Source organism: Physeter macrocephalus, chromosome 4, assembly GCF_002837175.3.
Source record: "Physeter macrocephalus isolate SW-GA chromosome 4, ASM283717v5, whole genome shotgun sequence".
Classification (NCBI taxonomy): Eukaryota; Metazoa; Chordata; class Mammalia; order Artiodactyla; family Physeteridae; genus Physeter; species Physeter macrocephalus.
This window is the reverse complement of record NC_041217.1, coordinates 97,602,090-97,619,000: the sequence shown is the minus strand read 5'-3', so window position 1 is coordinate 97,619,000 and position 16,911 is coordinate 97,602,090. Positions and strand designations below refer to the sequence as shown.

Genomic DNA, 16,911 nt, shown 5'->3' with positions numbered 1-16,911 from the left:
GTCCGGAGCCTGTGCTCCGCAACGGGAGAGGCCACAACAGAGGAAGGCCCGCATACCACCAAAAAAAAAAAAAAAAAAAAAAACCATACGCTCACCTCAATAGATGCAGAAAAAGCTTTTGACAAAATTCAACACCCATTTATGATAAAAAAACTCTCCAGAAAGTGGGGATAGAGGGAACCTACCTCAACATAATAAAGGCCATATATGACAAACCCACAGCAAGCACTGTACTCAATGGTGAAAAACTGAAAGCATTTCCAATAAAATCAGGAACAAGACAAGGATGTCCACTCTCGCAGCTCTTTTTCAACATAGTTTTGGAAGTCCTAGCCACAGCAATCAGAGAAGAAAAAGAAATAAAAGGAATACAAATTGGAAAAGAAGAAGTAAAACTGTCAGTGTTTGCCAATGACATGATACTATACATAGAAAATCCTAAAGATGCCACCAGAAAACTACTAGAACTAATCAATGAATTTGGCAAGGTTGCAGGAAACAAAATCAATGCACAGAAATCTCTGGTATTCCTATATACCAACAATGAAAAATCAGAGAGAGAAATTAAGAAAACACTCCCATTTACCATTGCAACAAAAAGAATAAATAGAATACCTAGGAATAAACCTGCCTCAGGATTTATCCCAGGGATGCAAGGTTTCTTCAATATATGCAAATCAATCAATATGATACACTACATTAACAAATTAAGGAATAAAAACCATACGCGAGGCAAAAGACTTGTACTCAGAAAACTATAAAACACTGATGAAAGAAATGAAATATGACATAAACAGATGGAGAAATATACCATGTTCTTGTATTGGAAGATTCAATATTGTGAAAATGACTATACTACCCAAAGCAATCTACAGGGCCTTTTTCACAGAATTAGAACAAAAAATTTTACAATTCATATGGAAACACAAAAGACCCCGAATAGCCAAAGCAATTTTGAGAAAGAAAAGCAGAGCTGGAGGAATCAGACTACCTGACTTCAAACTAAACCACAAAGCTACAGTAATCAAGACAGTATGGTACTGGCACAAAAACAGAAATATAGATCAATGGTACAGGATACAATGCCCAGAGATAAACCCACACACATATGGGCACCTAATTTACAACAAAGGAGGCAAGAACATACAATGGAGAAAAGACAGCCTCTTCAGTAAGTGGTGCTGGGAAAATTGGACAGCTACATATAAAAGAATGAAATTAGAACACTCCCTAACACCATAGACAAAAATAAAATCCAAATGGATTAAAGACTTATATGTAAGACCAGACACTATAAAACTCTTAGAGGAAAACATAGGAAAAACACTCTTTGACATAAACCACAGCAAGATCTTTTTTGACCCACCTCCTAAAGCAATGGAAATAAAAACAAAAATAAAGAATTGGGACCTAATAAAACTTAAAAGCTTTTGCACAGCAAAGGAAACCATAAACAAGACAAAAATACAACCCTCTGAATGGGAGAAAATATTTGCAAATGAAACAGCAGACAAAGGATTAATCTCTAAAACATACAAACAGCTCATGGAGATCAATATCAAAAAAAAACAAACAAACAATCCAGTTTAAAAATGGGCAGAAGACCTAAATAGACATTTCACCAAGGAAGACATACAGATGGCCAAGAGACACATGAAAAGATGCTCAACATCACAACCTAAATGTCCATCGACAGATAAATGGATAAAGAAGATGTGGCACATATATACAAAGGAATATTACCCAGCCATAAAAAGAAATGACATTGAGTTACTTGTAGTGAGATGGATGGACCTAGAGTCTGTCATATAGAGTGAAGTGGTGATGGACCTAGAGTCTGTCATATAGAGTGAAGTGGTGATGGACCTAGAGTCTGTCGTATAGAGTGAAATAAGTCAGAAAGAGAAAAACAAATACGGTATGCTAACACATATATATGGAATCTAAAAAAAAAAAAAAAAAAAAAGGTATTGATGAACAGTTGCAGGGCAGGAATAAAGAGACAGACATAGAAAATGGACTTGAGGACATGGGGTGGGAGAGTGAAGCTGGGGTGAAGGGAGAGTAGCATCAACATACATATACTACCAAATGTAAAATAGATAGCTAGTGGGAAGCAGCTGCATAGCACAGGGAGATCGGCTCGGTGCTTTGCGATGACCTAGAGGGGTGGGATAGGGAGGATGGGAGGGAGGCTCAAGAGGGGAAGGATATGGGTACATGTGTATGCAAATGGCTGATTTGCTTTGTTGTGCAACAGAAACTAACACAGTATTGTGAAGTAATTATACTCCAATAAAGATCTTTTAAAAAATAAAAAATAAAAAAATAAAATTGTCTTTCTTATAATGTAATTGTCTGGTGTGTGTGTCAGAGCAATGCCAACCTAATAAACCGAGTTACTTCAAATATATTTTATGCAAAGATATTTGCATTATTTTGAAGTAGCAGAGTTTCATTTTTGGGTATAGAAAGGTTCTCTCAAATGAAGGAGGGATGATAGGCAAAATCTGATAGTAATTCACATTTCATGTGAAATGTATGGAGTGTATGTATGTGTGTATATAAAATCCTCCCCATCAGCTTTATATCTGAAAAGATTATTGAGAATCACTGTTGGAAAATGTGTTGGAATAAGGAAGTTTATTCACCACCTAAACCAATTCATTTGAAGTGGGATTAGATATCATCTGTTTAATAATGAGAAAAACCAAAAAAAAAATAAAGGCCATACCTGAATATATTAAATAACAATACAAGACAATGGAAAAGAAGCATCTGCTTGACCTGGTGAAAGGGCTTTTTTCTGAAAGTGATTTGCTGCAGGAACCAGAAGGAAATATTAGAAAACAATCAGCATTCAAAGAAGTGTGCAGGAAATAATTGTTTTTTACAAAACAATAGAAGAAAGTCATTAGAGAGACAATGTTCAAGTGAAATGGTAAAGGAATGACTTAAAATAAGAAAGAATTGTAAAGAAATTAAAAATTATATTAAAAGAATAACAATCCATTGATATCTCAAAAAGCTTAATGATGATGTAGAGGATAAACTTGAGTCAAACAAGAAAGAGAAGAACAATAAAACAGTAGAAAATGACTTTTGCTATTTTAGTCTCTGATGTTTTAATTAAACATAAAATGCATTATGGAGAAATTTGAGAATAAGATAAACTCCATGGATCTTTTCCCCAGAAACAGGTACACATGCATATACACCTAAAACTCTTATCAATTTTGAAAGGTTCGCAGACCTCCCAAATTGCATACATATACCCTATGTTAAGGTGAAGAATTCCCATTATGCAGTGGATCTGAATAATCTAGTTCAATATTTCCAAAACCAGTATTCCATGGAATACATTTTTTACCCAACTGGCTAAGACCAAAGTGTCCCATACTCAAGTTTGGGAACTGATAGAATAAGCAATATTAAGCAGATTCCACTACTTCATTACTTCTTAGAGCCTTATATATGCAATGTATCAATACCTAACTGTTTTTTAAAATGCTTACTCTCTGCCATACACTAAGTGTTCAGTATAATATATATTCTTCTTACAGTCCTCAGAACAGTCCTATAAGTACTGTACTGTTATTTTTCCTCTTTTACTCACATGGAAAGTGAGGTTAAATAATTTGTGAAAATTCACACAGCCTGTCAACTGGGGGAGCTAGGATTCAAACAATCTAGTTTAGAGTCTGTGTTACTAACCACTACAATAAAGACAGGAAGCAGGGCATATAGGGACTATTAAACTTTTGTATTTTGAGGTGAACCTATTAATATTCCACAGAAGGAGTATTTTATAGAGCATATATAGAAAGTGTTAATATAATTAAGTAGTTGAATAAAATATAAACATAATGTGAAACTTACACACACACACAGTTACATAGCTTTGAAAACTAACAAAATACAGAAAATGTTTACAAAACTTGATCATTTTATTAGGCAACCAAAAATATCTCAACATATTCTGGGCAGAAATTATGCTTTCTATATTCCTTGTTAACAATGCAAAGAAACTAAAAATTATTAACTGTATTAGTTATGCTATAATTATAGCTGGTGACACAGAGCTTCAAAATAACAGCTCTTAAATGAATTAGAAGTTTATTTCTGTCACACAAAGAATTCTATCATAAACCATCAGGGTGGATAGGGCAGCTCCTGGTATCAGGGACCCAGGCAACTTCTACTTTCTTATTCTACACACCTCAACCTTTTGCTTCCACATCGTGGTCCAAGTTAGCTGCTTCAGCACCTCTCCCCTTCATGTCTGCATTTCAGACATTGAGAATAAGGGAGCACACTCTTTCATTTTCAGAGTAAGCATTTATATCACTTCATCATTCCATCACTTTCACTCAGATCTCCTTGTGGAACTATTACATGGCAACACCTAGCTTCAAGAGCAACTAGGAAGTAGTAGTCTTCAGGATGGTGACCATGTGCTCAGCTAAAAAACATATCGCCACATAAGAAGGGAATAACAGATATTGGGTTGTTGGGGCAACCAATAGATTTGGCCAATCTAGAAGAAAATATTCTCTTTACTCAGATGCACAATGAAATCAAAACTATAGTTACAGCAGGTTTAAAACTGGTGGGATGCTGCCAAACCTACACTCAGAAAAAAATTGAATGCTTAAATGATCTTATATTAAACAAGAAAGAATGAAAATGAATTAATCACTCAAGTGAAGAAGTTAGAAATAATTCTTTAAAATGAGTAGAAGAAAAGCAGGGAAAAATTAATAAAGATAAAATTGCAGGTTAATAATTTATAAATGAGAAAAAACAGCAGAATGGTAAATAAATGTAAATGCTGGCTCTGCAAAAGACCATTAAAAGAGACAAACTGCAGAAAACGCAAGTCAATAAAAAAGGAAGATGCAAGCTCTTTACATTATGTATGAAAGAGCGAATATAATCACAAACACAAAGGAAGATTTACAATCATAAGCATATATCATCACCTAGTGCAGTGCCTACCAGAACACCTAACACAAGTAACAGGAGCTTAGTTTTAATTAGTTAATAGGCCCTAGCCTACAAAAAGCTCTTGTCTATAAAGTAATTAATATATAAATCTGTTATAGTAATAAAATCAATTTAAGATGTTGGAAATATGAAGCAGAGAAGAAGGAAGGAAATCAAGATTTTTGTAGCACATTCTGTATGCCAGGTACTTTACATACTTTTTCTCATTTATTTAAGCTTCACAACGCTGTAAGGAAAGATTACTACATTTCAAAGCTGAGGAAACTGAGATTCAAAGAGGCGAGTAGTTTGTTCAGTCTCAGGACCTAAATGATTGAAATAGTGTCTGTTCAGGTTAGTCTGCCTAACCTGAAAGCTGATGTTCTTTCCACTGCTTTGTACACTTTTGCTCATTCTAAGGCTTCTCTTTGCCAAGAAAATCTTTTCGAGTTCCTTATATCTAAGCAGGCCCATTTAAGCTAGTTTATTTTTTCAAATAGCAGGGATTTCTATACAACTTCTTTTGAAAAAGCAGTTTACTGCTCAAAAAAAAAATGTTTTTTTTTTCAGTTATTGCATCTAGGTGGGAAGGAACTTACCTAAGGCAGAAGTTTCTCTCAAATCTCAGGACAAATCATATTGTTTCTAATCAACTGGTATACTTTTTATCTTTCAGACACTGGTCTCATAACTGACTGCTTCTTTCCTCTTTTGCTTGTGAGAAACTCTAAAAACAGAGGCAGGTTTTTTCCAAAACCCTGCAAAACCCATGCGTGTTTTTTGTACTAACCTTATCTCTGATTTTATTTTCTCAAAGCTTTTTAATTTGTTTGATTTTAATATGTTTATTATATCCATGATGTTCCAAATACTTTTGCAAGCCATTTAAAATAGTATATGTACTAAAATGTTGATTGGATAAAAGATATATATAAACTGATAATTTCCCTAACCATTCTCTTAGTTTTGAACATTTAGTTTCTTTCACTGTGTCTTTCTGCTTTCCTAATATAGCCTAATCTTGCTCTGACACTATCAGTGTTTTAAATTGCCAGTTTTACCACTTCCTCATAAATGGTGGATATTGTTATAACCCATATGTACTTTAATCATAGGAATAATAGCAGTTTGGTACAGAGAGGGAAGAAAGTCAGAAATGGGGAGGGAGAGCATATGGGAATTCATTTGATTACAGGGTGGGCACTAAGGAGAGTAGTGAGCAAACCAAATCATAGTTGAAGAGGATATGGCAGACTCACTTGATTTTTTTCTGCCAATAATATCTAAGTATAAGCTAGTGGACTGAAGCAGAGCAGCAGGGATTTCAGATCTTGGAATTCTTGTAGCCAGGTCGGTGGTAGCACCAGGGTTTGAATGCAGCATTTTCCAGTTTAAAGCATAATCCAGCTAACTGCATTAAGGTCAGGGTCCAATACCTACGAAGTCATATGTACCAGTTATCAGAACTGATTTAATGGACAAAAACTACTTGTTTTCATTTTTATTTTGATAAATTAATCAGTTTAAAATTAAATGTCACTCTATTAAATCTAGCTTCTCATTAAAACTTTTATAAACTTTAGCTAGCTATTGAGGTATTATTCCAGTTATCAACTTATGAGCTCTTTGTATAATATAGTCAGCCTTTTTATATTTGCTGAAAATATTTTCCCAGTCTTTAATTTAAATATATAAGAATATTATTTGCAACATGGAGAATTTATATATATTAAGTTAATGTTTCTTCTTTAATATATTGATCCCTTCCAGAAGTATTGCTTACAATGTACATTCGCTTGTTGGTATGATAGAGTATCTTGCAGTAGACCAGCATTCCTGTTGAGAGCAATGGAAGGAGATTTTAAAAATGCATATTACTTGGGTGTATTTTCTGCTCAATCTTCCTGTAAACCTAAAACTTCTCTAAAAAATAAAGGCTGTTAATTTAAAAAATGTGTTTAAAGGTACTGGTGAACTACAGAAGCAGAGAGGACTAGGGAGACACAAGACTTTGGACAGAGGGACAGTTAAAAGTAGTAACCTGGTTAAAAGATGAAATTTGGGACCTGTGGGACTAAGGGCCTAGTAAGAAAGGAGGGGTACAAAACTGACCTTTGCACATGGCAAGTTTTCCCTGCAGGATATTTGCCAATTTCTGAAGGTACACAGGTGAGAGCTAAGAAGATAGTTTCTAACAAATGTCTTGTGGTTTTGGCACTCTTGTTAAAATGAGTAGACAAGAGTAATATTTCAGTATCTACCAGGGAAAGGAACCCAAATGAACAAACTAACCTCCGGTTTGGAAGTAGTAGATAGATGCAGAAAAGAAAAGCAAACCAGAATTAGGAAAAATCATACCAGAGTTACAACTGATCCTGACTTAGTCCACCCCCTGATTAAATTAAGTCCTCACTTTCCTGCCTGGCAAAAGAAAATATGAACCCTCTCTGCAAGAAAATAATATAAAAAGGTGACTCTATAGTATGTATGAATGACATTCAATTATAAATTACTAGACATGCAAAAAGACAAAGAAAACATGAATTAAAAACTGAAAAAAGAGAGATAATAACAGATAAAAAGATATTAGAAATTACCAGGCAAGAACTTTTAATTAATATGATTAATATATTAAACTAAATAGAGGGAAAGGTGGAGAAAATAGGTGAAAATATTAAGAATTTTACTAGTGAATTATAATATGTAAAAATAAATAAATAGAAATTTTAAAACTGAAAAATAAAATAACAGATTGAGAACTTTAAATGGGGTGTCAACTGCAAAGTGTGTTAATGAAATCATGCAGACTGAAGCAAAGAAAAAATGAAAATCCAGAAAAACATAAGTGAAAGTATGACATAGGGAAAAGATCTAATGTACATGTGACTGGTTCCCATAAGGAGAGAGAGAGAATAAGGAAGCAGAAATATTTGAATACATAATGGTCACATATTTTCAGAAAATGATGGAAGATATTTACCATACAGTTCAGAAGTTTTTCCAAAACTGGGGAAGCTATACATAACCAAAACCACATGTAAGGACACCATAGTAAAACTGCTTAAATCTAAAGACAGAAATAAAGTTATAAAAACTGTCAAGATAATAAAAACATTGCCTTAAAAGAGCAACAAGATAGATTGTTCTTTAAAGAACAAAACGGTAAAACAATGAAATGATATTCCAAGTGCTGGAAGGGAATCCTATTTTCAGAGAAAATATCCTCCCAAAACTAAGATGAAATAGTTTTTTACACAAATAAAGACTGATAGAATTTGTTGCTAGAAGAGTTAAGCAAAAAAAAAAAGGAAAGAAAAGAAATAGAGCTCTACAGACAGAAGGAAAATAATCTCAGAAGGGAAAAATAATTAAGAAAGGAAAAGGTAAGTATATGAGTAAATATAAATGAATATTGATACTAAGTAACAATACTAATGTCTTGAGCACTTTACAATGTTATATAATTAAGTGCATCATAATAACAAAAAATTATCTCAATGAGGATATTTTCATAATGTATACATAAATCATAACGTTGCACACTTTTAAAATCTTAAAATTTTATTTTTACCTCAACTATACCTTAATAAAGCCAAGAAGAAGATAATAACACAAAAGGGGAGAGGGGAATAAATTGAGGCAAACCATTCCAAGATCTCAGCAATGAAAAACAATAATTTATAGACAAGGATGCATATTTTAGTAACTATGGCAATTACAGAAGAAAAAAGAACATAGAACTAACAAATAATAGGGAAATAGAATGGCAAAATATAATTAACCCCAAAGAAGTTAAGAAAGGACATAAAACTATAAAACAGATGGGTTATATAGAAAACAAATTCTATAATACCTATCAACCCCCTCAGTAACTCTACTAAATAAAAAGGCATTAAATATTCTGACTAAAAGACAAAAAATAAAATTTAACTATGCTACTTATTAGAAGTATGTCTTAAGTATAAGGGCACAAAAAGAGTGACTGTGGGGGCTTCCCTGGTGGCGCAGTGGTTGCGCGTCTGCCTGCTGATGCAGGGGAACCGGGTTCGCGCCCCGGTCTGGGAGGATCCCACATGCCACGGAGCGGCTGGGCCCGTGAGCCATGGCCGCTGAGCCTGCGCGTCCAGAGCCTGTGCTCCGCAACGGGAGAGGCCACAACAGAGGAAGGCCCGCATACCACAAAAAAAAAAAAAAAAAAAAAAAAAGAGTGACTGTGAAAGGATATGAAAAGATATATCAGAAGAATGTATTCAAAAGAAAGTTGGGTATTACATTAATATAAGACAAACTAGGTTGTAAGACTAGAAGAATTCGTACAGAAAAAATAACTATTTCATACTAATAATAGGTCAAAACAACAACAGAATATACAATTGTAAATTTGTATACACCTATTAATGTAGCAAATATATATTATGATAGATAGATAGATAGATAGATATAAGCAAAAGTTGACACAGGTAAAAAGAGAAATAAGTCCAAAGCATATGAGAGAGTTTAACTCACCATTATTCATAGCTGATAGAACAAACAGACAAAAACATTGTAAGAATATAGATCTGGGGCTTCCCTGGTGGCGCAGTGGTTGAGAGTCCGCCTGCCGATGCAGGGGACATGGGTTCGTGCCCCGGTCCGGGAAGATCCCACATGCCGCGGAGCGGCTAGGCCCGTGAGCCATGGCCACTGAGCCTGCCCGTCCTGAGCCTGTGCTCCACAACGGGAGAGGACACAACAGTGAGAGGCCCGCGTACAGCAAAAAAAAAAAAAAAAAAAAAAAGAATATAGATCTGAACAACACAGAAAATTATTTATTGGCATAAATTGAACAGTGCATACAATCATGATAGAATATACATTATCTTTAAATGCATATTGAATATGTACCAAAATCTAAACTTGGCAAGTTCCATAAAAATAAAAAGAATTCCAAAAAAAAGTTTCAAATAATTGAATAATACAGAGTATAGGCTTCTGGCCACTGCTGAATTAAGCTATAAAGTAATAACAGAGATAACTAGAGAATTTCCAACTTTTGGAAATTAAGTAATATAGTTTGCATGATTGAAAGACAAAACCACAGTGGAAATCAGAAAATCTTAGGAACTAAATAATAATACAGCACATGAAAAGTTAGTTACAGCAATGTTCTCTAGAGACAATTTATAGCTTTAACATCTTATATTGGAAAAGAAAGGGCTAATAATCAGTATCAAAGTTTCCATCTCAAAAAGCTAGAAAAAGGAACAGCATATTAAACACAGAAAAGTAGTTTGAATGAAATAAAAATAAAAGTAGAAATAGATGAAATAGAAAGCAAACACACAACAGAAAAATTCAACAAAGTGCAAAGTTGTCTTTTGTTTTTGAATAATAAAATTGATTATCACAGACAGGAGACAGGGCTGACCAAGTTTTTTTAAAAAAAAAAAGAGAGAGAAAGTCAGCTTACGAAAATCAGGAACAAAAATGAGATGTCATTATAGGTTCTATCGATATTAGAAAGATAATAAAGGATGTTTTGAATGACTTTGCACAAATACGTTTGACAGTTTAGATGAAAGGAATAGATACCTTAAAAAAAAATTTGTGGAAGACATCAGGAAAAGGAATAGAAAATTAAATAATTCTGTGTCTATTTTAATAATGGAACCCATTATTGAAAATTTTACACAAAAAAATCCTGTCAAGTTGATTTCACCAGTGACTTCTTCCAAATATTTATGAAGAAACAACACCAATTCTATAGAAACACTTCCAGAGGATTAAAAAAAAAAAAAAAAAAAAAAAAAAAAAACTTCCCATTCTTTTTGAGGGCTGTATAATTCCAGAAAATCTGGATATATTTTAAAAAATTAAAATCACACAAATTTTTTTACATGAACACAGATGAAAAAAAATCCTGCACCAAAAAGTGCAGTGTGTTAAAATGAGTCAGTTTTATTCCATGAATTGTAATGGTGTTTTAGCAACCAAAAATAAATCAATATAATTGACCTTAATAGAAAAAAGGAGAAAACACATACAATCATATCAATAGATAAAGAAACATAAAATACAATTCATGAAAAAAAAAGAATTGTGTAAGCTGGGAACATTTGGGATCTTCCATTTTATTGAAAGCTTTCCTCAGAGTTTGGGAATGGGACAAGAGTGTCTGGAGGTTTCAGTCTGTGCAAAAATATCTGAAAAAAAGAAATGAAAATAATATTACAGGAAGAAATAAAACTGTCATTACTTATAAACAACATAATTACATATGTGGTAAATCCTAAAAAAAATGTGGACAAATTACTAAAATTTATTTAGTAATCATCAACATTACTAAATACAAGGTAAATCTACTGAAAGTCAACTGTATAGCTATATACCAGCTACAGAAAATATAAAATAGAAATGTTAAAGATAACTTTAACAATAGCATAAAATATAAACTATCTAGATATAAATCTAACAGAATATGTAAATTCTGTATCCTAGAAACTACAAAACATTGTTGAGAGAAATTAAAAACCTAAATAAATGAATGGATATAATATGTTCATGAATTGGAAGATATAATAGTGTATAACTATTCTCCCCCTTATAAGTGATCTATAGAGTCAATGCATTCCAACTAAAATCCCAGAAGAGTTTTTTTTCTGGTGGAAATTGTTTAGCTGATTCTAAAATTTATATAGAAATACAAAGGTCCAAAAATAGTCAAGATGATCTTGTAGAAGAATAAAGTGGAAGAATTTCCAGTGCCAGTTACCATGTCTTATTGTCAAGTTGCAGTAATGAAGACGGTATGGTACTGACAAAATAATAGGCCAAAGAAACAGATGAGGACTGCAAAGTTTGCTCCTCCGGCTGCCGCTGCGGGCGAAGGAACTTGGGGACCCCTCCCGCGCTGGGACTCCTGCTCCCCGCATTTTCCAGCCCCCAGTCTCGCGCTCCATCAAGCGAGGGCCTCTGGCTGAGGAGCTTTTTCATAATCTCCCCCCAGCACAGAAACGAGCTACTCGCCCCGCCGAAGAACAAGTCAACTAAGAAAATGTGGAAGGGGCCAGTTCTGTTCTTCGTTTTGGGAAGCGCATCGCTCTGGGTCCTGGCAGAAGCCAGCACGGTCAGGCCAGAAGATGGCATGACTACAGGTGTGGAAAATGGCAAGGCGACCCCGGGTGTGGAAGATCACGTGGAGACCCCAGGTGCCAGTGGAGAGCCCCATGAGTCTGCTGGCTTGACAGCTCCGATGCCGACAAGAACAAAGAGCATGACAGAGGTTCACAAAGAGGACCTGCCCACTGCAGAAAGCACAATCCACTCCCAAGGACAAAGCCAGAGCACGACAACCCTGAATGTGGCAACTAGTCAGTCCCCGGGGAAAACAGATGGAGAAAAACCAACAACAGTTGAGAAAGGTGGCTCGTCAACAGTGACCCTGGTTGGAATCATAGTTGGGGTCTTACTAGCCATTGGATTCATTGGTGGAGTCATCATTGTGTTTGTTCGAAAAATGTCAGGAAGGCCCTAAAGAGCTGAAGAATTGTGCCCTCCTGCCAATATGTTTTAAAAAAGAGAGTTTCCAACTCCCCCCACCCATGCCTGAGCGTGTGGAGAAGATGACCCGTGGAAATGCTTCGCCACTGCACTCAAAATCCACGGTGATTCCTCCACTTGCCAAAAGTAATGGAAGGAAAGAGTATTCATAAGACTTGCTTCTCTAAGCATTTGTCTTTTGAAAAAAAAATGGTTTTAATATAAATTTTGTATAAGATGATTTAAAAGACAAAACGCATAGAAAATGGAGCAAAACTATGTCATCTGATGTGTAACTAAGGTAGACAATATAATTCAATCGATGTTAGAAACTGAAAAAAAAAAAAAAAAAAAAGAAACAGATGAGAATTCAGAAACAGACGCACACTCACCTTGTCCTTTATGTATGACAAAGATGACACTGCAGGGCAGTGGAGAATAAGGGATACTGGTTCCATTGAATATCCATATGAAAAAATGATAGTTGTTCTCCCAGCTTTATTAAGATATAATTGACACATAATTCTGTATGAGTTTAAGGTGTACAATGTGGTGATTTGATACACTTATATATTGCGAAATGATTACTGCCATAGTGTTAGCTAACACTTCCATCACGTCACATAATTACCATTTCTTTTTTATGGTGAGAACATTTACAATCTACTCTACTAGCAACTTTCAAGTGTATAATACAGTATTATTAACTGTAATCACAATGCTGCACATTAGGTTCCCCAGAACTTATTCATCTTATTTTAAAAGTTCACCTTTTTAGAATCCACATATAAGTGATATCATACAGTATTTGTCTCTCTTTTCTGACTTATTTCAGTTATCATAATGCCCTCAAGTTTCATCCATGTTGTCACAAATGGCAGTATATCCTTCTTTCTCTTGGCTGAATAATGTTCCATTGTGTATGTGATATATAGATAGATGATAGATAGATAGATAGATAGATAGATAGATAGATAGATAGATAGACAGAAAGATAGATAGACAGATAGATAGATGATAGATAAAGATATGTCACATCTTTATTCATTCATCATTCACATTGTTGTTTCCATATCTTGGCTATTATGAATAATGGTGCGTTGAACACAGGAGTGCAGATAGCTCTTCAAGGATCTGTTTTCATATCCTTTAGATATATACCCAGAAGTGGCATTGCTGGATAATATGGTAGTTCTGTTTTTAATTTTTTGAACAACATCCATACTGTTTTCCATAGTGGCTATACCAATTTACATTCCCATCAGCAGTGCACAAGGATTCCAATTTCTCCACATTCTTTTTTTTCTTTTTCTTTTTTTTTTTTTTGTGGTACGCGGGCCTCACGCTGTTGTGGCCTCTCCTGTTGCAGAGCACAGACTCCGGATGCACAGGCTCAGCGGCCATGGCTCACGGGCCCAGCCGCTCCACGGCATGTGGGATCCTCCCAGACCGGGGCGCGAACCCGGTTCCCCTGCATCGGCAGGCCGATGCGCAACCACTGTGCCACCAGGGAAGCCCTCTCCACATTCTTGACAGTACTTGTTATCTCTTGTCTTTTTGGTGAAAGCCATTCTAACGTGTAGTGATATGTCTTGTGTTTTGATTTGCATTTCTCTGATGATTAGTGATGGTAAGTACTTTTTCATGTAACTGTTGGTCATTTGTATGTCTTCTTTGGAAAAATGAATATTCAGTTCCTCTGCCCATTTTTAATTGATTATTTTTTGCTATTGTGTGAGTTTTTTATATATTTTGAATATTAAATCCTTATCAGATATATAATTTGCAAATATTTTCTCCCATTCCATGGGTTATCTTTTCACTTTGTTGATCATTTCTTTTGCTGTGCAGAAGCTTTTTAGCTTGAAGTAGTCTGACTGATTAATTGTTGCTTTTTTGTTGCTTGTGCTTTTGATGTCATATCTATGAAATCATTACACGACTAATGTCATGGAGCTTTTTTCCTATGCTTTCTTCTAGGAGCTTTACAGTTTCAGGTCTTATGTTTAAATCAACCATTTTGAGTTAATTTTTTGTCAGTTGTGTAAGACAGGGGTCCAATTTCATTCTTCTGAATATGGTTATCCAGTTTTCCCAGCACCATTTATTGAAGAGACTATCCTTTCCCCACTGAGTATTCCTTAAGGGCTTTTGATTCTGTTCTGTTGATCAGTGTGTTTATTTTTAATGCCAGTACCATACTTTTTGATTACTATAGCTTTGTAGTATAGTTTGAAATCAGGAAGTGTGATGCCTCCAGCTCTCTTCTTCTTTCTCAGGATTGCTTTGGATATTTGAGGTCTTTTGTGGTTCCATACAAATTTTAGAATTTTTTTGCTGTTATTGTGAAAAATGCCACTGGAATTTTGATAGGGATTGCATTGAATCTATAGATGCCTTTGGGTAGTATGAACATTTTAAACATATTAATTCCTTATCCATGAACATGGGTATCTTTCCATTTTTTGCTTCTTCTTCAATTTGTTTCACCAAAGTTTTGTAGTTTTCAGTGTATGGATCCTTCACCTCCTTGGATAAATTTATTCCTAAGTATTTTGTTGTTTTTGATGCTACTGTGAATGGAATTTTTTTCCTTGCTTTTTTTTTTAGATGCTTCATTGTTACTGTGTAGAAATGCAACAACTACCTCATGCCATACAGAAAAGTAAATTTCAGAAGGATTGTAGATCAAATTATTAAAGTTAAAACAATAAAGATTAAGAAAAAGCATAATGGATTTTTTGTTTGGTTTTGGAGGAAGCAAATATTTATTCATCAGGACACAGCATTAAGTTTACATAAAGGAAAGAATGATTAACTGGATAATATTTAAGTTAAGTATGTAAGTTTTACTGCATAGAATTAATAATGTCCAGTGATAAAAAAACACCATTAATAGAATCAAAACCAAGACACAATGGTAAAGATATAGATATATGATAGATAGATAGATAGATACATAGATAGATACATAGATAGGCAGATGGATATCTGACAAAAGACTTGTATCTAGCATATATTAAGAACATCTTCAAATCAATAAGAAAAAAGCATACAGTCCAGGAGAAAAATAGGCAAATGATTTGAATAGACAGTTCACATAGGAGGACATTCAAATGGCCAGTGAATATGATAAAACATGCTTTATATCATTGATCATCAAGTTAGTGCAAACTAAGACCAGATTGAGAGAACATTACTCACCCATAAGAATGAGTAAAATGAAAAATACAGGTAGACACCAAGAGGTGCATCATTTCTTAATGGTTCCCATCTGCCCAGCTGTTGGACTCGCTAAAATGTTGAAGACAGCACTGATGAGGATGTACCTTTAAACAACCCAGGATAAGAAGGAAGCTCACTGTCTTCAGACCTTATGAAGCTTTGTGGTGAAGTGAAACCTAAAAACAAGCCATGTGGCTGACACAGTCTTGGTGCTCCAGCCAGGTGTCAGGCCTGTGCCTCTGAGGTGGGAGAGCCGAGTTCAGGACTTTGGTCCACCAGAGACCTCCACGCTCCACGTAATATCAAATGGTGAAAGCTCTCCCAGAGATCTCCATCACAACGCTAAGACCCAGCTCCACTCAATGACAGTGCTGGACACCCTGTGCCAAAAAACCAGCAAGAGAGGAACACAACAAAACCCGTTAGCAGAGAGGCTGCCTGAAATCATAATAAGGTCACAGACACCCCAAAACACAGCACCAGATGTGGACCTGCCCACCAGAAAGACAAAATCCAGCCTCATCCACCAGAACACAGGCACCAGTCCCCTCCACCAGCAAGCCTACACAACCCACTGAACAAACCTTAGCCACTGGGGGAAGACACAAAAACAATGCGAACTACAAACCTGCAGGCTGCAAAAAGGAGACCCCAAATACAGTAAGTTAAGCAAAATGAGGAGACAGAGAAACACACAGCAGATGAAGGAGCAAGATAAAAACCCACCAGGCCAAACAAATGAAGAGGAAATAGGCAGTCTACCTGAAAAAGAATTCAGAGTAATGATAGTAAAGATGATTCAAAATCTTAGAAATAGAATGGGAAAAATACAAGAAACGTTTAACAAGGACCTTGAAGAACTAAAGAGCAAACAATGATGAACAACAAAATAAATGAAGCTAATAATTCTCTAGAAGGAATCAATAGCAGAATAACTGAAGCAGAAGAACAGAGAAGTGACCAGGAACATTAAATAGTGGAAATAACTACTGAAGAGCAGAATAAAGAAAAAAGAATGAAAAGAATTGAGGACAGTCTTAGAGACCTCTGGGACAACATTACACACACCAACATTCAAATTATAGGGGTCCCAGAAGAAGAAGAGAAAAAGAAAGGGCCTGAGAAAATATTTGAAGAGATTATAGTTGAAAACTTCCCTAACATGGGAAAGGAAATAGTCAA

At 35.0% G+C, this 16,911-nt stretch overlaps 1 protein-coding gene and 1 long non-coding RNA gene across 2 annotated transcripts in view; both read left to right on the top strand.

Annotated features, from left to right (window-relative positions):
- Nucleotides 1-16,911, top strand: part of LOC114486014 (uncharacterized) — a 92,099-nt gene that overhangs the window by 35,979 nt on the left and 39,209 nt on the right. The window lies entirely within an intron of this gene.
- LOC112063862 (podoplanin-like) lies at nt 11,822-12,832 on the top strand. The gene has a single exon (XM_055084440.1). It carries the CDS (start codon nt 12,020-12,022, stop codon nt 12,497-12,499), a length of 480 nt encoding a protein of 159 aa, XP_054940415.1. The 5' UTR covers nt 11,822-12,019; the 3' UTR covers nt 12,500-12,832.

What these genes read in the sequence shown, in the direction of transcription:
- LOC112063862 (XM_055084440.1), top strand. Translation starts at nt 12,020, where the DNA reads ATGTGGAAGGGGCCAGTTCTGTTCTTCGTTTTGGGAAGCGCATCGCTC.